Consider the following 20,417-nt stretch of genomic DNA (forward strand, 5'->3'; position numbering starts at 1 on the left):
CACTTATCACATGAACGCCGGAACCGGATGTGGCGTCCGGCTCCTGTGCAGAGGCGCGCCTCGGCTGCCTGAGAAGTTGCGAGCGGGCGGGATTCCCGGGCCCTGCTCCTAGCCATGGGCCGCCGCAGGGCAGCCTGTGGGCCGGGGGCCGAAGGTGGCCGCACTCGGCGCCCCGCGGGCCGCTCTCTGGAGGCTTTCGCGGAGGAGGTGGGCGCCGCGCTACGCGGTGAGTGGGGCGTGATCCGGAGCGGGGGCGGGGGTCGGAGGCCCAGGGTCGGGTCGCGGAGCCGCGGCTGAGGCCGGGTCCCCTTCTGTGCCCGGTGTAGCGTCCGTGGAGTCAGAGGCGGCCGAGGACGAGGGCGCCCCGGGCCCTGCGCACCTGCCCTGCGCTCTGGCCATGTGGGAGCTGGGCCACTGCGACCCCCGGCGCTGCACCGGCCGCAAGCTGGCGCGCCTGGGACTGGTGCGCTGCCTACGTCTGGGCCACAGGTTCGGCGGCCTCGTGCTCAGCCCCGTGGGCTCCCAGTACGTGTCCCCCGCAGACAGGTAGGCGAGAGAGGACAGGGTGTGGAGGTGGGGAGGGCGGGGTGCCTCCTGGGTCTTTTCTTAATGAGTCCCCTACTCTGGCGCATCCTTCTTTTCAGGGCTCACCTATTTGCACTGATCTGTCTAGTTTGCCCCCATTACCTAGGGCAAAGTCCAGGATGCCGCAGGTTTCAATAAACGTTTGTTGAGTGAATAAATGAGCTTTGTCGAGGAACACCTCCCCCCCAGCTGCCTCAAAAGCTTGGCCCATGAGAGTCCCAGGGGGTCATTGGGATGGGGAAATGATGCCGCTGAATCCCCAGTGGGGCCAGCACCAAGTTGACCCCAGAACCAAGCCCTACGCTGCTCCTGGCAGACAGTTGGTGGCACAGTCCGGGGTCGCTGTCATCGACTGCTCCTGGGCCAGACTGGATGAGACTCCGTTTGGGAAGATGAGAGGGAGTCACTTGCGGATCCTGCCCCACCTGGTGGCTGCCAACCCTGTGAACTATGGCCGGCCTTGCAGGCTCTCCTGCGTGGAGGCCTTTGCTGCCACCTTCTGCATCCTGGGTGAGTGTCAGGGCCTGGCAGCCTGGAGTCTGGCTGTGCTCCCAGCAGTGTGTTTTCTGCTGCAAGTCCCAGGAGGAGCATGACCATGTATGGGGAGGTGGCCAAGGTTTCGTCCTAACTCCCACTTAAGTCCTCGCCATGTGGGGTTGAGGTGGAGGCAGAACACTTCGCTGGCCTACATGCACCCGTATTTGGCCCTCGTTGTCAGGGCACCACCGCCCTGAGAGTCCTTTGTTACCAAAGCTCACCCCCAGAGACCTTATGGTCCACATGGAGGCCCAGGTGGGTGGCCCTGTGAGACTCCCTGTGGGGAGAGGGACTTAATGGGCTACTGAGGCAGAGGCTCGTGAGTGGGCATGGGCTCTCTGGACCGTGGGAAAGTGTCAGCGGGACTTTTAGTTCCTGGGACAGAAGGAACCAGCGGCAAGGGTGACAGGAGAGGGATTGTCCACATCCTTGGAATTCCTGTTTCCTGCACCAACAGGTTTTTCAGACCTTGCTGTCATTTTGCTACGGAAGTTCAAGTGGGGCAAGGGCTTCCTAGACCTGAACCGCCAGCTCCTGGACAAGTATGCAGCCTGCAGTGGCCCAGAGGAGGTGCTGCAGGCAGAGCAGGAGTTCCTGGCCCACACCAAGGAGCACCCCGAGGAAGAGGAGGAAATCGGTGAGGCCTGGCACAGACACAAGCCCCCTGGGTGGGAGCCAGCACCCTCAGGCCTGCCACCTCCTTTGAGAAGCCTGGGGGTTGGGGGGAGCCTTCCTGCCACAGCTGTGGGATGCTTGGTTCTGCTCCAGGCTCACCTACAGGTCGCTTTCCTCTTTGATTCCTCGATTCAGATCCTTTTGATGTGGATTCAGGGCGAGAGTTTGCAAACCCCAACAGGCCTGTGTCTGGCCCCTGGTAGGTCCTCGGGCTTCCCAAGTTTCATGACAGCTCAGACCCAGGGCTCCCCTCCGCCTCTGGCCTCAGCCACTCCTGCTGCAGGGTGGGGTGGTGTCCTAAACAACACCAGGATGCCTTTCTGAGTGCGGAGAAGGGAAGGTGGAGGTCCTAATGGAGGGATTTCAGTTTTGAGAGGACAGGGAATAGGAATCTGTCCTCAGCTTAGGGGCTTTGGTGAATGAGTGGGGAGGGATGTTAACTCAGACTGGCCAGTGAATGCACCCCTCCCTCCCAGGCTGCCCAGAGACAGGGCTGACAGTGACACCGAGGAGGAGTCTGAGGAACTTGGGCCTGACTCCAAGGACGGGGGAGGCAGCAGCAGCAGCCCTGAAGAGACAGAGACCAGGGTCCCCACAGAGATTTGGAAAGGAATCAAGAAACGGCAGAGAGACTGAAAGCTGCAGACATGTATATTTTCCGAGGCAGAGTGACGAGGACATCTAGAGATGGCAGTGGAACTTGCGGGAACACACACACAGGCCTGGTGGCCTCAGCCCCTGCAGCTGCCAGCAGGACTGGACTCTGTCTGGGTTTTCTCCCTGTGCTTCTAACCTGGCCTTGCTCTGGGTCCTGCCTCAGAGCCCTCCCAATGAAGCTGCAAGCCAAGGAGTACCCTGTGTGAGCCTCTGCTTCTCTGCGCTTGGCCTGGGGGTTTGGGGGGACCCTCAGCCTCTAGTGAGGCAGACCCTGCCTAGAAGGGTCTGGGGTGTGGGGATGGGGCTGCGGGGTAGGTCTTGTGTGGGCACCCATGCATTCGTGAAAAGAAATGCCAGATAGCTGGCCAGTTGGCATGGAGCCCCTTACACTGACCAGCCTTGAATGACATCCTCAGCCAGAGACCCTGGGCCTGTCAGCTGGGTGGGGACTGGAGACCTGTGCAGCTCTCAGGCAAACCACCTTCCACATGCCCTCTGGGATGGAGGGTCCCTGGAGAAGGGTGGGGACACTGCACATGTTCACCCTCTCCCTCCAAAGCCTGGATTGTCCAGACTCAAAACGCACCTTCCTGCCTCTCCAGCTAGTGAGGCCTTGCCTCAGCCCTGGAGAGACGAGGACAGAACTTCCTTTAGGACAGGGCTGTCCTCTGTAGCACTGGTGACATTTAGGGGTGAACCATTCTTTGTTGGGGGGGGGAGGGTTCATGGCAGGATGTCAAGCCTAGTCTCTACCCACTGGTGCTAATAGCACAGCCTTCACCCACTCCCCAGTTGTGACTGACTACCAAAAATGTCTCCAGGCAGCACCTAATGTCCCCTGGGGGGCAAGGCTGCCCCACGAGAGCCCTGCTTTAAGACCAGCACCCTCCTGCCCTGTGGCTGTGGAACCTGAGGGAAGGTGGGAAGCTCACCTGGCGGCCAGGCCTGCTCTCTCTGCTCCAGGGTGCGGGGGGGGGGGGGGGGGGGTAGCTGCTGGCCAGACCTTGCCCAGTCGGCCATCCTGATCCAGTGGGGTGGGGCTTACTGGGCACAGAAGGTTTACAGCACACACCAGAGAGACATGACCAGGGCAAAAGGGAGCCCAGGGAGTCCAGCCACAGCATACACACCACGAAGCAGGGGAAGGGGCACCACGAGCCCGGCTGCACAAAGCTGACCACGGCGAGAGAACAACACGGGGACTTGGGGAGGGCCTGGCTGGCGGCCGCAGGGCCTCAGGGGTCCGCCTCCATGTACTTCTCCAGCTCCTTGAGTCTCTTGACAAACTCCTGCGCCTCCTTGTTGTTGCGGCCCTCCAGCATCCTAAGCGCCGATCTCACTAAGGGCGGGTGGTGGGGGGACGGGACGGGGCCAGTGTCAGCCCCGGCTGGCCCCGCCCTTAGCCTTGCCCCTGCCCCGCCCCTCACTCACCCTGGGCTCTGGGCCGGCGCAGGTGCAGGGTGACCGGCTGCCCGGCCCTCGCGCTCCCTCCCACCTGGGGCCTCGCGACGCCACCAATGCTGCCCAGGCCCAGGGCTGCCTCCCCTGCGAAGTCGTTGGTGGACAGCCAGTCGTGGTCCATGACGGTGAACAGCACGCAGGCGCCCCGGCGGCGGCAGGCCTCTGCGGGCACGGAGCTGGGGGCGGGGGGAGGCGGGCGGTGGTCACCTGGAACCCTGCTCCCGGCTCCGGACGGGCAGGGCAGGGAGGGACACTCACAAGTAGAAGAGCTCGTCGTACACGGGGTGCAGCGTCCGGCTCTTGACCTGGGTCCTCTGACTGCGGACCAGAGGGAAAAGGTGCGGCGGGCCCAGCTCCACGATCACAAAGGGGTCGCTCAGGCCTAGGGACACGGCTGTGAGCGGACCACGCCGCCGTCCCCGCCAGCCCCGCCTCGCCCCGCCCCGCCGCACCCCTCCCCCGCACCGTTGGCGTCCAGGGGGAGCAGGTCGGCGGCGTGCAGCACCTCCACCACCAGCCGCTGTTCGGCCGCCTCGTAGTGGCAGCGGACGCTCAGGCGCCCAAACCGGTTGTGCTCCAGGGACCTCTGTGGAAAAGCCAGGGGGCCGGTGAGCCGGAGCCCGGGGACTCCCGGAGGCGGGGCCTCGTGCCCACACTTGGGCCGCACTACCTGCTTGAGCTTGTCCAAGTAGTACTGCTCGATGCACTCCCGGGTGGAGCACTGATGCAGGCGCAGCTCCTCCTCCAGCCTCTGCAGGAAGGAGGAGGCCCCTGGTGATGCCGGCAGCTCCTCACGGCCCCATTTCACGTGTGGGGCGTGGATGAACTCAAACTTGGGTCTCTGGTGTCCACCCCTCCCCCTTCCTCTGTCAGAGGCCCCAGGGCCAAACTTCACCTTGTAGCTTCCATCCCTCAGGCTCTCCAGGGGCAAACCCTGGCCCTCAGCGTGGAAAAAATTGACCAGGGCCTGCGGCGGGGCAAGAAGGGAGAGATATCAGGGGCGAGGTGGGTGCTGGGGACCGAGAGTGGAGACAAATGGAGACTTGAGCAGCACCCAGCTCGGGCTCTCGGGAGCCCAGGGCAGAGCCACTCACACCTGGGGCGCATCAGAAGCCCCCAGGAAGCTTGGGAAAATGTCGGTGCCTGAGGCCAGATAGCTGTCTTAACAGGTGGCCCCGGTGCTTCTGACACAGGTGGGCTAGGGGAAGGAGATGCTGCCCTGGTGGGTTCCCAGAGGAGGGGTGTCCAGGGAGGGCCTGGCATCCCAGCACGGTGCAGCAGGGCAGCTGGGAAGGGTCAGCAGCCTTGTTGCCCTGGGCCTGGGGTTGGGGGGAGCCAGGAACTGGGAGCTGCAGCAGGAAGGGCTCTTCCACATGGCCCTACCTCCAGCGTGAAGTGGAAGCGCCCATAGAAGTCAGCAGACACGTCACGGTTTGCGCCCAGAGCCTGCAGAATAGCCTGTAGCAGCAGCTCCCAGAGGGCCTCCAGCACCCTGTAGGGACACTCGGCATCTGTGACTGGACACTGGGCCAGCCCTGCTCCACCTGCCCGGGACCATACCTGCTCAGGTTCTCCTTCACCAGCGAGGCGTTCAGCAGAGCCAGCTTCTCGTCCAGGTACTTCAGGAGCGGGGCCATGGCCTGCAGGCAGGGTCCTCAGGCTGGGACTGAGCCTGGACCCCCACCCCACACACGCATTCCCCACCATGCCCAAGCCCTCACCTGGCTAGGCACTCACCTCCTCGTTCTGGATGGAGTCAGGCGAGAGGCTGATGTGCTGCACGTACTTCCTGATGTCACCCACCATCTGTGGGAGGACGGCGTTCAGCACCAAGTTGGGGTGCAGGGAGGGGGCAGCCAGGTCCCGCCCCACCATCCCTGCCCACCTTGGAGGTCAGGTGTGCTGTCACGGTTCGGGCCTCCCGCTGCAGGTCCTCATCCAGGGCCTGCATGCAGCTAAGCAGGGGGCGCGGGAGCACACCCTCGAGCCCTGGAGCCCCCTCCGGCCACGCCAGGCCACGTAGCGCCTGGCCAGCAGCCTTGCGCAGGAGCACCACATCGTTGAGGACCACGCAGAGCTGGGGAGGTGTGCCGGACATGTGTGGGTTGGCAGTCAGGTGGTGGCCCCACCGTGCCTCCTCCTCCCCGCAACTGGCCCCTCCCCGCCCGTCGGCTCACTGGCTCGCTCACTGCCTCGCCTGCTGCCCCAGGCTGAGTGTCCACCTTCTTCCGCAGCAGCTCTGTGTAGAAGAGGGCGGCTTCACACAGGTCCTGGGGTGGAAGATGGGGGCTCAGGAGTTGTGGGACATGTCCCCTGGCCCTGTTGCCCCTCTAGACCCCGATCTCCTCTCGGGAGTCCCCACCTGGCTGAGCTGGGTGCCCAGCCCCTGGGCCTGGGCAGGGTCTGGCCATGCCAGGCGGGCCCACAGCTCCTGGATGTGGCTGAAGCAGAGGCTTGCAGTGGCTGCGGAGCTGCTGTGCTTGGAGGAGGAATCCATGGGCTCCAGCTAGGAAGCAGGGGGAAGCCTTGGTTGTGAGGGTGCCCTGGATGAGCCCAGCACCCTCAGGTCTAGGTGCTCACTCACCGTGTCCACATCCACGGCTCCCTGAAGCCTCCACCTGGCTTGGTCCCGCAGCACCTGCAGCCAAAGCTTCACAGCAGGCAGGAATGGGGCATGGATGCCAGCCAGGGCAAGGGAGCGGCTGTCCCTGCAGCGGGAGGCCAGCAGTCAGAGCTCACCCCAACTCAGACACCTTGAGCCAACATGTCCCAGGTTCCTAGCCTAAGGAGGCCCCGAGGAGAGTCTCTTGCACAGAGTCCTCCTAGAGCAGACTGGAGGACAGGTGGGGGGCAGGACACCCACCGGCCCGGGATGCTGCTCCAGAAGCACTGGATGTCTGCCAGGGTCAGGTAGAGCTCAAAAAGCCCTGAGGCCACCTCGAGGGTCATCTTCGGGCTCAGCTCCTCCGTCAGCACCCACACCTCTTCAGCCACCTGCCCAGGAGGGTGGAGTCAGACTGCCAACAACAGGAAACCCAGGTCCCTTCCCAGCCAGGGGGCTCTCCCCAGGCGACCTCCTCACCAGACGCTCCAGCTGCCGAAAGGTGAGGGTGAAGAAGTCGATCTTGATGATGCTGCAAAGGACACACCTCAGACATCTGCTCTCCCTGCTCCCCAGTCCAGCGGCAGAACTTGAGGGGCTGGATGCAGGGGCAGCAGGGAGAGCGCTGGCCCCACCTGTGGAAGAGGCTGGCATAGATGCCATAGCAGGACTGCAGATCCTCGTAGACAGTGTCAGCCAGCTTGACCAGCCCTGCAAGGCGCTGTGGCCCCGGCTGCAAGGAAGCCCAGCACACTGACCTTCTGGCCTGCACCCACATGCTGCCCCCCCTCCCCTGAGCCACACCTGCTCCCCCTGACCCATGCCCCCCCTGAGTCACACCTGCTCACGAGGACTCTGGGAGTTCAGGAGCTTGTCGAACCATTCACGGTTCCCTCTCTGCAAGGGAAGCCGCCAAAGCAGCGTGGTGGGTGGGAGGGAAGAAGGACAATAAAGTGTGTGTGGTACAGCAGGTCCAGGCGGGGGCAGGGGCACGGGCAGGGCCGGAGCAGTTAGCCCAGACCAAGCTACCAGACACACCTTCAGGGCAGCAGCAATGTCCATGCTTAGCTCCGTCTCGAAGGGGCAGATCTCAAAGGAAGGCTGGAAGAGCTGCAGCTTGCCAAGACACCTGGGCGACCGGTCACCCACTGACTGGGGGTGCCCCACCCAGTCCCCTACCCCTACCCCACCCCCACCCCTCGTGCCAGCGGCTGCACCCACTTCAACAGCAGCTCCAGGCGGTAGACGGCTGTGCTGTTGGTGGCAGGGAAGTAGTCTCGGAGCTGGCGCAGCAACCGAAGCCCAAACTCAGAGAAGGTGGAGAAGCTGTCTGCCAGTCCCTCCTCCTGGGGGACAGGGCCCTTAAGAACTGACTCCTGAGTGCCCGCTCCACGGCAGAACCAGTCAGTCTACAAGGCTCTGCCCTGAGGAGCACCCTCCCTACCACCACCTCCAACCCCACTGGCCTTGCAGTGATGACCTCTCCAGCCCCTGCCTCCGCAGCTCCCCCTGGAGGCACAGACGCCCTCAGGGCCTTTGCACCACCAGCTGTGCCTCCTGCGAGCTGGCCCACTCCCTCTGTTGCTCGGGACTCCATCAAGGTATCGCACACCCGATCCTGGGACCGCACAGCACGTGCCCTCTCCTAGGTCCCGCAGTTTGTCCGTTTGTTTTTAACCACCTACCGCACCCGCAGGCTGTGCATCCCACCAGGGCAGGACTCTGGCCGTCCCTGCCTGCCCCAGCCCGAGCAGCTCCACAGCACACCCCCCAGAAACAGCATTTTCAGCCGAGCCCACCTGCTCCTGGGGCAGCGAGGCCGCCTCTTCCCAGTGTGCCTGCATATCTTCCAGCAGCCCCAGAAGGTAGCCGTAGTCCAGGGTGCGCGTCTGATGGTGGCGGCTGCTGACCTGCCAGTGCCTGCGGGGCCCCAGCCCAGGCTCAGGGCAGCGGCCTTGGGGCCGGGACCAGGAGGAAACCGGCGCCCCTCCAACTCACAGCACAGCCCCTTTCCGAGACCCGCCCCTCCAGTGTCCCGCCCCTCGGGACACGGCCCCGCCCATGTACTTGCAGTTTCGCTCGCTGAGGCTCCGCCCCTCCCACCGCCCTTCCGCCCTGTCGGGGCCCTGCCCTCTTGCGTCGCGGCCTCGCCCACTCACAGCACAGCCAGCTGCAGCGCCGACAGGTTGCTCTGGGCGCCGTGCAGGCAGAGCACGGTGGCCGCAGGCCCGCTGAGCTCACCGCGCCAGCTGCTCGAGTTGGGCTGGGGGACGGGCCGGGTGTGGGTGGAGGCAGGAGACCCCCATCCCCTCTCGTCCCCCAGGTCCCCGGCCTCCCCCTCTCACCCTCCCCACGCCGCGCTTGGCTGCCCCGGGGGCCCGAGGGCGGCGCTACCTCCTCGGCTTGGTGCTCGAACTGCAGCAGACGGCTGAGCAGCAGCAGGTAGGACAGGAAGCCCGAGCGCCCGCGCTGGCTCATGCTCGTGTCCCTCTGGAACGCAGGGCCCGCCGGTCACCAGCCCTGCCCAAGCCCATGGGCTGGGGCGCAGGGCCGCAGGCCGGGGGTCCCCCTTGGCTTCCCACCTGTGTGGTGATCAGCTTGAGGACCAGCTGGCAGTCCCCCTGCACGCGGGAGGCGCTGGAGCGCGGTTCCAGTTTGAACCAGCGGTCCTCACCAGCCACGGGCACCTCCTGGGGAAAGGGGGTTCAGATTGGCGATTCTGCCTCCCTCTTCCTCCCGCACAGACTGTCTGCAGGACCGTGGGGAGAAAACAGGCCTCCGCTTCCCACTGAACACGGGTAACCAGCACAGGGAGCGCTTAGGGGCGCCTGGACCCCTGGAGGCTGTCCCTCCCCCACTCCTCCCAGCATGGTGCCCCCCCAGCCCCAGAAAGATGGGAGACTGTTGGGGGAATCACAGGACATAGCCAGCAGTGGTATCGCAGGAAGGCGGGGCACCCATGAGCAGGTGTTCCATGAGTGACGCCCCGACAGCCACTCACCCGGATGGGTATGTTGAGGCACCCCAGGAAGTCATCGGTGTGGTCCTCCGTGGGCCCTGCTGTCCCATTTGTGCGGGCAGACTTGACAATCTGTTTGAAATACCTGGGGGCGGTAGGGTGGGCGTCACACCTGAGGTCCCTGAGGAGCCACCACCTGCTGGCCCCCGTGGCCGAGCTGTGAGTGTCAGGAGCACAAGGGTCCCACCTGCCATACCTGCTCATGCCTTTTAGGCCAATGACTTCATTCAGCTTCCTGCATGCTTCCACCAGGGACACATCATCATCATGATCCCTAAGGGTGGGGCGAGGTGGGGGTACCTGGCTGGTCTGGAGCCCAGCCTGGCCCTGACTGCCCCCTCCCGCTCTCCCCAGACCAGAGGCGCCCACATCCCCTGCCCTGCAGGGCACAGGGGCCTATACCAGATGTCCAGGTGCAGCTGGTCGGTGCTGACATCCTCAATCTCACTATAAGGAGAACAGAGAGATACCCTTTAGGGTCCAGGTGATCCTCTGCCCGGAGCTGGGGCAGGGACCATTTCTGAGCCTCAGTCTCCTCCTCTGAAAAATGGGCATAGGACCAGTCCCTCAGTTCCCTGGGGCAGGCACTGAGACCGCATACAGGCACAGCTGCCACATGCAACCCCAGGACCAGCCTGGCACCGCAGCAGACCCTGCCCAACCACCCTGCCATCCAGCTGGACAAGGGGCCTTACAAGAGGAAGTGCTCCTTCCACACAGGGTTCAGGGTGCTGCTCTTGACCTCAGTGACCTGGATGCACTTGGCCGGCAGTGGGCCACCACGCTTGCTGCCCTTGCGGAAGCTGAAGCGCTGCTCCTTGTGTGGGCCCGGCTCCCTCAGGGTGCCTGAGGCCGGCAGGATGCCCAACATGCAGTACGGGTCACTGAAACCTGGGACATGGCAGGTGTCTCAGCCCCCGACCCCTGACCCCAGGCCCTCCCGTGACCCCCAGACCTGAGCTAGCCAACGTCCCGGCTGAGCTAGCCAACCCCACTCACCGTTGGGGTCTTTGGCCAGCAAGTTCTTGGCACGCATGACGGAGACTTTCAGGGCATATGTGGGAGCCTGTGGGTGGGTGGGGGTGTGAGGGCCTCTCGGGGCTCAGCGTGTACCCAGCCCTGTGCCCCCTCCACCCTGAGCCCCTGCACACGAGCACTGCGCTGGTCAGCGTCTGCCCAGGTGGGCAGCAGCCTCACCTTGGCCTTCTTCACACGCTCCATGGCCTCAGCATGTTGCTCGGGGCTGGTGTCGAACACCTGCACAGGGCAGGCAGGTGTGAGGGCCCAGGTACCGCTGAAGCAGGGCTGGCTATTGTCCTGGGGGCCTCACGGGGTTGGGGGAGCACACACAAGTGAGGAATAAAGGTGTCTGTCCATCTGTTGGTTTGTCCTTTCTACTTTTTTTCTGTGTGTCTGTTTGTCCATCTTTCTTTGTATGTCCTATATCTGTCTACCTGTCCTTTCCTGTGTTGTTTATATTTGTCTCTGTGTTCATCTGTCTGTTTTTGTGTTCTTCTGTTTGAATGTGTCTGTGTGTCCGTCCATCACTCCATCTTTCTGGGCATGCCTATCAGCCCGTTTGTGTCTGCCTGTGCATGTGTGTGTGTGTGTCTTGTGTACATGGGGCAAATCTGTGTGTGTTCTTCAGGTGATAGTGACATAAGCACGTGGGGGAAAGTGTCTCAGTCCTCCCCAGAGATGGGGAGGGGCCAGGCCAGGAGGGTGGGTGGGGCCAATGGGGCTCACCTGCTGCAGGTAGCTCAGTAGGGCCCCCTGGTCATCCACCTGGTCGGGGCCCATGGTCCCTGCGCGGTAAAGGACTGTGTACAAGGCTTCCTCATAGAGCATCTCCACCTGCAGGTGGGGAGGGGAGCACATGCTGAGTCCCGGCCACCCTGTCCCTGTCTCTCCTCAGCCCCGGGCTCTGGACACAGGGGGTCTCAGGCTCCTCGAGTCCACCCTGTGTGCCCAGCCCCCAGCAGCTCCTCCCACTGGCAGAGCCCAATCCCTGCCTCTGTGCCTTTGCACCTAGCAGGCCCTCCATTGGGGGTCCCTCCTCACCCTTGATCTCTGTTCGCTTCCATGGGGAGGCCTGGCCCACCCACCCCAGACCCTAAGTCTGGCACACAGAGGTACTTACAGCCCCTCCTGGGGCCAGGCCCCCTTCCCCCTTACCTCCTCTTGGGTCAGGGCTCTAAGGCCACGGCTGGGGTCCACGGGCTCTGTGGGGGCTGGAGAGCTACTGCGCAGGAGGACCTGTGAAGGGCACCGGGTGAGGGCCTCTGTAGCTCCCGCGGCCAGTGGGGCGCAGAGTGCTCCAGGGAGGGAGGGAGTGGAGGGCGGAGGGGCAGGTGGGGAGGCCTGGCCCAGCACCCCATGCCAGGCAGCAGTGCCCGTGCTATCCGCACCTCGGGGCACGGCAGGCCCTGTCTGCTTTCCCCCTTCTTCAGGATGAGGCGCATCTGGGCAAAGAACTCCACACCATCTCCGGGTTTCCTGCCAAGAAAGCCCAGACTCGGGGTCAGCAGACCCTCCCCGAAGCTACAGCTCACGGCACGTGCCGGCCCACACGACTCAAGGGTCTCTGCATGTCTGGGGGTGAGGTATGATGCCTCCCATGGCCTTGGGTTCAGAGCCTCCTGGGCTTCCCCCAGGGGCCATGCTGGGCAGCTGGTGTGTGAGGTCAGCGAAGGAAGGGGGGCCCGGTGCAGGTGACCATGACCATGCGGAGCAGGCTGTGGGGTACCCACCAGGCCCCAGCCGCGGGCTCCTGCACTTCGGTGCTGCTGCTCGCCGGCTCCTCCTCAGTCCTCCGGCGGAAGGATGGGCACACCTGCACCTGCCTGAGCACGCTGCTCTTGATCTCCAGCAAGGTGGACATGGTGGGTGGCCTGTGGGCAGAGAGCACAGCCACAACCTCCGGTCGGGCCACTTGATCATTCGCTGGTGTTGCCATACTGTCCCCAATGATCAAATCAGATGCCACCCTGAGCAATGACTGAGGTGTCCCCCGTTGCTCAGAGGTGCCCACTGCTGGGGTCATGGGCTCCAGCCCCTCACAGGGCTGCAGACTTGCTCAGTCCAAGCCCTATCCCTTCCCACAGATTCTGGCCACCCAGACCAGAATGACTAGTACTGAGCTGGCTTCAGGGGATGCCCGGGGCCCATTCCTCACTCGACACAGAGGATCCCTCTCCGTCCCAGTGTGGTATCTGGGCTGCTCCAGGCAGGATGCTACATGGTGGCTCAGCTGCCTTGGCAACATGGGCAACTGGAGCCGGACAGGAGAGTGAGCGGGAGCTGTGGCCCCACAACCCACACTTGCCAAAAGAGGAGTAGGCCCTGCTCTGGGGACACCTTCCTGTCCAGGTGGCTAGGCCCTGGGATGCCCCTGAGGGGCAAGCGGCTCTCACTGCCAACTCCAGTTCCCCCGGCCTGACCAGCCTTTGCTGTTACACACACACACGTCCTCCAGGGGTCTCAGTGTCCCCTGCAGACCCCGCTGGGAAGGGCAAGATGATAGCTAAGCCACCAAGGGCCCCTGAGCCTGCCTCTTCCACCCCATGGCCTGGCCCAGGCACCCACCTCTCCCCTGGGTCAGGCAACAACCTCCGGCCCTGGGCCCCCTGGATCCCCAGGGTGGTCTTCTGTTCCCCCGTTGAAAACCATCAGGGCAAAGTGAAGACCCTTTCCCGGGCCACCTCTGCCACTCGGTGCCACCACTCGGGCTCCCTGCCCCAGGCTTGTCGGCCTCTTGTGCAGGACACACCGTGCTCCCCTCGGCCCACCTGGGGGCCTTCCCACTGTCTGGGTCCCCTCATTGTCCACTCTTGAGCACTCCCCCGCCCCCACAGGGCCAGGCACATCAGGCTGAGCCTGCCATTTTCATTTGACAAAATAAGAAATGGGGACCCAGCCAGATCCAACTCTACTTGCCCTGATCTCACAGGCACTTAGCAATGTGAGAGCCAGGTGAGACCCGCCCCTGCCCTGTGCGCCCGCTGCTCAGGGGCTGGGCCTGTGCTTGTGCAAGTCTCCGTTTACCAGCGCTGCCCCTTCCTGGACTCTTATGCTCTGCTGGGAGAGCCAGGGCCAGGCACGCCTGCCACCTCGTGGGTCCTAAACAGACTTTTTGAGCAAACCAGGTCTGTCTCTGGGTGGGCCCAGGCTGCCATCCCTGGTCTGCGACCCCCACCAGCTCTTAGCTCCTCGTCCTGCTCCCTGATCCTCCAACCCTGGACCTGTGGGGCCTAGGGGACACTGGGCTCAGAGGGTCTCATCTGGCCAGACACGAGAGCTGGGACAGGGAAGGCAGGTGGCTCAGCCCCCACAAGCTCCCCCCACCATACCTGTCAGCGCCTGCCCCTGGGGGCCTCTACCCAAGATGGGGGCTCTGCAGCCTCTGCACGCACTTCCCGAAGCTGTCACCCTACAGCTGGCAGTGAGGTCCCGAGGGGGCTAGGCGTCACAGGCCCCCTTTTCCTCTCTAGCTGAGTGGAAGAGGCTGCTCCCCCCACAGACCCCCAAAGCCAGGGAGCAGCCACTGCTTTAGCTGTTGCCACGGCAACCGCCAGCTGCGTCTGCATGTGACAGGGGCTCCAGGGCTCACATTCCCAGAGATGAAGATGACGCAGGAGCCAAGTGGCCTGAGCTGCAGGGTTGGGGGCTTTCTCTGTGAGAACGAAATGTTCAAGGCAAGGCAGGCCACCTCCCCTGATAATCCTCAGACCAGCCCTGGAGAGGGGGTGCCACTCTGCTCCCCCACCTAGATGAGGAAACTGAGGTCCCGGGGTTAGGAACCCACCCAAGGCCACAGAGCCAGCAGGAGGCCCGGAATGGAGTTGAGGTCTCCCCAGCTCTGGTGTCCAAGCGCTAAGCTCTTGGCTCGGCTTGAGTCTTGGGGTCCATCCAGATGGGCTGGCCTTCCCCTGTGCTGCGCGGCCCCTCCCTGCTCCCTTCCTCAGCCCATTGCCAGGATGGGGCAATAGTGGCGTCTGGGTGCAGGGGTCCAGGAGAGATGGCTCATCCTGAGAGCCCAGAAATTCCCTTTGTTCCCCTGGAAACCCTGGGCCGCCTGAGCAGTGATGACCTCACTGCACCCAACAGCCTGGGAGCCAGCCAGCACCTCCCCCAGAGCTGCCTTTGACAGTGGGCATGTGGCCGACCCCCAGGAAGCAGTCACTGGCTGCAGGGGCCCTCAGCCTGTACAGGGCATAGTGAGCTGGGTACAGGGCTGCAGGGGACCCCCCATCTGTCTGACGGGCCCCATGGGACTCCTTCCTGAGCTCTCCATTTCTCGGTCCCAGGTCTGGCCGGCAGCTCAGAGCAGGACATGCCTGTACCCCTGTGTATGCCTGGCCACCAGTTCCCATTTATCCAACGAACAAAGTGACGCGGGCCAAGGAGCTGAACGCCACACAGGCACCGGGCCCAGCTGAAAGTGACAGGCCCGCCGTGTTCCCGGGCTGTGCCCAAGGCCCAGGGTTGAATGGGAAATGATAATTTGCAAAGTGGATGTCACTGTCCCATTTCACATCCCAGGGCTGGGGTGAGCTGCCCTGAGCCAGGCCTCGAGCCCAGGGCTCAAAGCCAAGCTGTCTCCTGCTAGCCCACTGGGGAGCCGGGGTGGCACTGAAGCAGGTAGGTCTGGGGCAGCTGAGCTGAACTGGAGGGCCAGCTCTCTCTCTAGTCAGAGTCCTCCGTGGCTAGCTGGCCACCCTTGGAGTGAATAAACACTTTCAGGGCGCTGGGGCCTTCTTACTGAAATCAGTCCCTGGAGACTTGGGGGTCGGGGGTCCACTGATGCCGCCGTGGGCATGTGTAAGGGGGTGGCAGGATGTCTGGCCCCACCAGCTAGCTGTCCCTGCTGCCCTGTTGGTCTTCTCTTCCCAGCCCAGCCCCCACCTGACCCCCCTCACTCTTCCTATAGGATTTCCGGCTCCCACCTCTCCCTGTCCTCATTGACTCTGCACACAGTGCTCCCCTGCACACAGCACAGCTGCAGTGCCTCACTGCAAATCACCTGGCGTGCCTATTACAAATATTAGGGTCTCATCCCCACTTAATCCCCAGGGAGGGACCTGGGAATCTGTATTGTAACCAACTCTGTAGGTGGACCTAGAGCTCTGAAGCTTGAGGCGAGCTAGATGCTTCTAGAATGAACGCATTTAAAATGAAATCCTCCGAGGTCCCCTCCCACTTGGCCAGGCCGGCCCCCTCTTACCTGTCTTCCCTCACCTGTTCACGCGGCGTTCCTCCCTCCCACTTCTCTCAGTGACATCCCCTCTCGCCCCTTCCTCCCGTCCCCCCTCTTCCCGAAGCTCCCCGTGAGAACCTCAGGCCCCCCAGTTCTGTCGGGGTGCTTCTCTCATTGGTGGGCGCTCGGTTCTGGGGCAGTTTGGAAACCTGGTGAGGGTGTATTTTTTTTGGACCCACCCAGACGTCTGGAGGGACTTGGGGAAAGCAAGGGGTCCTGCCAGGATCGGCAGGAGGGGGACGGAACTGGGCTCTAGGGGCGTCTTCCTCCCTGGAGGGTTGGCTGGGAAACCCCCGCGGAGCGTCTCGGAGCAGGGCGGGGAGGTCCTCGGCCCCGGCCCACCTGCCGCTTCCCCCGGGGTTGGCGCGCCGGGTAGGAGCGGGGTCACCCTGCGCATCCCGGGGGCCGCCGGCAGACGGTGGTCCTGGAGTCCCGCGCCCCCCGCGGCAGGGAGGTCTGGTCACCCCGCCCCTGCGCAGTGCGCACCCCGCTCCCGCCGGGTCCTGCTTCCGCGCTCCGAGGGCCGCAACAGCGAGGGCCGCTCCTCCAAGCGCACGCCGGCCTCCGTCTCCCCGGGGCAGACGGCTTGTCTTCTCGACCTCCCGGGGCCCGGGGTGGCGACGAGCGCGGCGCGGGAGCTGGACCGGCGGCTCTCCTGTACGTCGGTGGGGCGCCGGGCCGAGCTTCGACGGCCGGGCGGGAGCCCGCGGCACTCACCGTGGGCCGGGTGGCTGAGAAGTGGGGACAGTGCTCCTGCGAGCGCCGCGCTCGGCACCGGCTCCGGGGAGGCTTTGGCTGCGCAACCGCTCGCAGCTGCCAGAGCAGACAGCACAGCGCGGGCGCAGCGGCTGCAGGGGCCGGGGGCGGGGCCGGGTCTGCTCGCCCCGCCCCGCCCCGCCGCTCCGGGCTCGCTTCCGCCCCGCCCCCGCCTCCCTTGAGTCCTACCACCGCGCCCCCGCCGCAAGGAGCGCCGGGCGAGGATCCCCGCGACCCCCGTGCTCTGCCGGGCACCCCCTCCCCCAAGGGGCGGGGTTCGGGGCTGTCAGTCAACCCACAGGTGGGTGCAGCGCGGGAGCAGGATCTGCTCTGCGTCAGGACCCCCTCCTGGGGGCCCCAGGGAAGCCAGAGTCGCCGAAACGGAACAAGATATGCCCGGGTCCGCAGCGCAGACTTTTCTGGAAAGCCTGCGCAGTCATCTCCGAAGTCGCCCTACCAGCCCAGAGCTGTCCCCAACACAAACATGGAGCGGACCTTGGTCTGGGGACTCCTCCACCGCGGGCCTAATCGCTCTTCTTCTCAGAAGGGACAGTCCGCACCCGGGGCAAGGGGGTGCTGCAGGCACCAACCCGGGATGCCCACAACAATCCTGATCACCTGTTGGGGTGACCGAACCCCATGGCCCATCCTGGGTCGCTTGCTGGGTTGCCCCTCTGGCTGGAACCGCCGTCATGCGCTGGACCCCCTCTAGCGCCATTCCCAGCCCATCCTCGGTGCCCCTCCACCGCACCGTGGTCACCTGGAGAGCTTGTAAAAACAGATTGCTCGGCCCACCCGGGACCTGCTGATTCCCAAAGTCTGGGCTGGGGCCCCATCATCTGAGGCTCCTCCCACCACACTTGGAGAACCCTGCGGGCTGCTCAGAGGTTCTGAACTTGTCAGAGACGCACAGGGTCCCTGTATCCCAGCCCTGCCTTTGGCGGATCCTGCTGGACCCTCAGAGCGCCTTCCCTGCATTTGGCGGATCCTGCTGGACCCTCAGAGCACCTTTTACTTGGGGATCAAGACTGTGGTTTGGATAAGTTTTCACCCCAGAGACTTCGTCTCTAATGGAGGTACTCCAGGCCAGATGGGGAACAGACAGACCTGGAACCCACTTTAGCTCAGACCCAGAGGCAAAAGACAGTTGGCACTGGGGAGGCCAGGGGTCAGCTGAACTTAGGAGAGGGCCAGAGTCTGGAGGAGCAGGGTTCCAGAACAGAGCTGCATGCTGGGAGGCAGCCCACCTGTGCTTTCTTCACTCCCCAGTCCAGAGGAGACCAGGTGCTTCCCCTCGCCCCAGGATGCGGCCACCACCTGTCTCAATTTCTAGACCCAGACTCACAGCCATGCCATGCGTGCCTGTCTGTGCAGGATAAGACACAGAACCACCTTGTTCGGGGAAGACAGCCCTGCAGAGTGGGAGACAGCACTGAAGGGTGGGTTCTCCTTCTGGAAGTTCTGGCCCTAGGCCCTGCTTCCATCCTGACCCAGCACAGCCAGGCAGATGGGGGAGGGGGTGCTCAGGAAATGCACAATGGCTTGGGACAGATGAGTCAGGTGAGCAGGGGAGGGGCCTGGATCCCATGCCACCAGCTGCCCCTTGGCTTCCTTCTGCAGGGGGTGGGAATGGTTTGGGGGCAGCTAATGTCCTTCCCTGGGGATTTGGCAGGTCCTGAGCCAGGGTCTTGTAGCTGATGCCCCCCACCTCTGCAGTCTTGCATCAGGTTCTGCCAACCTGTTGGAACAAACACCGCCTGGTTGCCATGGTGATCCTAATGGCTTTGGGGTGAAGAGACGAGAGCCTACGAGAGCCTGCAGCTGCTGTAAACAGGAAGTTAGGAGGGGCAGCTGCCAGTGGAGGGGGTCCCTACTCACACCCCCATCCCAAGCTCTGAGGGGAGCTAAGGGGCTGGGGGCCAGCGACGTCACGAAGATGCACCAGCCGCTAAGACTAACACCACGCAGCCTGTCGGGGCAGAGGGCGCCTGGAGGCCTCACCACTCTCTTTTGCAGGTAGGGAAACTGAGGCCCAGAGAGGCCCAGAGAGGAGAAAGGGCTTGTCCAGGGCTACACAGCAACAGGCTGGGTCCCAAAGCCAACTCTGGGCCTCTGTTTCCCCAGGAAAGCATAATCTTCAGGGTCCTTCCCTCCACAAACATTTCCTGGGGAGGGAATGATGGTCCCGTTCGTGCCGACCCCTTCATTGTCCCCCAACCTCCTGGGTCAGACTCCTGCCCTGCCACACTCCTCCACTGCCTTGGGCCTCAGTTTCCCTCATTAGTAAAACGGAGATAGCAGCAGCAGAGCCCACCTCTCAGCAGGGGGAGGGGATGGCCTTACCGCGGAGCAAGTGCTGGTTAGAGTCAGCTGCAGCTCCTCCAGTCCACGGGGGATGGGAACTGGAGCCACCATTGCCCAGGACCCTCCAGTGGCCTTGGGAGGGTCTCTTTCCTTCAGGGACTTAGTTTTGGCCTCCGCAGGTTGGAGGTTTAAGCTCATCCTTGTGCGATCCCACAGCCAGTAGAGGACAGGGAGGGACGCCCCTTGCCCTGTGCCTGTGCCCCAGGCCTTGAGCTGAAGGATTTACGTTGGCCCCCTTGCCCCAGGCCCCCCACAGCGGTTCTGAGCTTGACGGGCTGTGAGGGGGCAGCTCGGGGCATACACAGGAGTTAGGGCACAAGACACCCTGCCTATGGGGATCAGGGCTCGGTGGGTCTTGTGGGGAGGTGGGTTTACTCGTGGAGCTTCCAGCTGGAAAGGGTCTGGAAGACAGGGTGAGTGGCTTTTCCTTCTTAGGGCCAGGAGAAAAGCACCAGGCTCTGGGCAAACACTCTGATGGCTGCTGACGGGCAGGGAGAAGGGGCCTCAGAGGTGAGAGGCATCCTGGTAAGTCCAGGGCACTGCCATCACTTTTAATAATGCATGAAATCACGCCCTATGGTGGCAGCCCTTGGAATTGCAGGCACAGCCTCCTAGCAGTCAGGCTTCTCCCACAGCTCTCTGACCCCCATAGCACCTGTCGGAGGACAATGGCAGGAAAAGCGGGAAGGGAGGTGGATCACAGGGAACTCACAGGCACATAGCCCGGGAATTCGGGTCAGCGTCCCTGCCTGCCCTGGGCTGGAGGACCCTGAGGGACTGCAGGAATCTGTCCCATTACCTGTGCTGTCCTGGGTGGTTCTGCCAGCAGAAGTGGTGGCTCCAGTTGAGAGGGGGTCTGGCCCACATGTGACCCCTTGCCTGGGGCACTTAACCAGAAGCCCAGTGGGGGTCCTGCTGCCAACATCTGTGCGGGTGGAGCCTGTGCCAGGCTGGGTGCTCTGGGGCCTCAGGCCCGAGGTTTTCGTGGGGCTGGGGGTGGGGACAGAGCAGCAGCCCAGCCAGGGCTCTGCAGGTCTGCGTGAGGCCCAGGCGACCGGCGGCAGAGCTGGGAATGGGTCAGGTGCCTGGCTCCTCCACGCACATCCCTCTGCACACAGGAGGCCGAGGCACTTGTCCTGGCTCTGGGGCCCCTGATTCCTTCCTCAAGGCAAGAAAAACCCCCTTGGGATGGGTCACCTGTAAGAGCAGAGGCTGGGAGGGAAGAACCCAGGCTGGGGCCCTGTAACTTTCTTTTGCTGCTCCCTCATTATTTTCTTCTAAAAGCTCAGATAAAACAGCTTCCTGACTGAGGCCCGAGGCTTTGGGCAAGTGGCAAAGTCCGTAGGGTCTGAGGAACTAAGGGTGGATGGGACCCAGTGCTCTAGCTCCTCTGCCAGGCCCATGGCCTCTGCAGATGGGGTCACAGTAGTCTGGAGGCCTCCAGATGAGCCTCCTGACCACTTGAGGCAGGACACCCCCAGGCTCAGCACCAGGGTCGGCTGGGG

At 63.6% G+C, this 20,417-nt stretch overlaps 2 protein-coding genes across 2 annotated transcripts; one reads left to right on the forward strand and one right to left on the reverse strand.

The window, feature by feature from the left end:
• The first annotated feature begins 54 nt into the window (after positions 1-54).
• TSR3 (TSR3 ribosome maturation factor) lies at positions 55-2,647 on the forward strand. Its single transcript, XM_082857235.1, has 6 exons — positions 55-226; positions 327-546; positions 902-1,095; positions 1,580-1,759; positions 1,933-1,996; positions 2,274-2,647. The coding sequence occupies exons 1-6, from the start codon at positions 115-117 to the stop codon at positions 2,431-2,433; spliced, it is 930 nt and encodes a 309-aa protein (XP_082713361.1). The 5' UTR covers positions 55-114; the 3' UTR covers positions 2,434-2,647.
• A 919-nt stretch (positions 2,648-3,566) lies between these two features.
• On the reverse strand, positions 3,567-16,569 carry BAIAP3 (BAI1 associated protein 3). Its single transcript, XM_082857616.1, has 34 exons — positions 16,510-16,569; positions 12,287-12,427; positions 11,945-12,032; positions 11,712-11,792; positions 11,283-11,390; positions 10,734-10,793; positions 10,536-10,602; positions 10,232-10,427; positions 9,939-9,983; positions 9,733-9,810; positions 9,519-9,621; positions 9,100-9,207; positions 8,912-9,007; positions 8,677-8,780; positions 8,317-8,437; positions 7,739-7,863; positions 7,556-7,646; positions 7,358-7,414; positions 7,153-7,250; positions 6,998-7,049; positions 6,779-6,909; positions 6,500-6,623; positions 6,278-6,421; positions 6,093-6,185; positions 5,801-5,992; positions 5,653-5,721; positions 5,476-5,555; positions 5,299-5,407; positions 4,811-4,882; positions 4,586-4,666; positions 4,381-4,501; positions 4,174-4,297; positions 3,886-4,091; positions 3,567-3,793 (listed from the first exon to the last, which is right to left on the reverse strand). Exons 2-34 carry the CDS (start codon positions 12,415-12,417, stop codon positions 3,690-3,692), a joined length of 3,459 nt encoding a protein of 1,152 aa, XP_082713742.1. The 5' UTR covers positions 12,418-12,427; positions 16,510-16,569; the 3' UTR covers positions 3,567-3,689.
• Between the last annotated feature and the right edge of the window lie 3,848 nt (positions 16,570-20,417).

Source organism: Leucopleurus acutus, assembly GCF_964270905.1.
Source record: "Leucopleurus acutus genome assembly, chromosome: 16".
Classification (NCBI taxonomy): domain Eukaryota; kingdom Metazoa; phylum Chordata; class Mammalia; order Artiodactyla; family Delphinidae; genus Leucopleurus; species Leucopleurus acutus.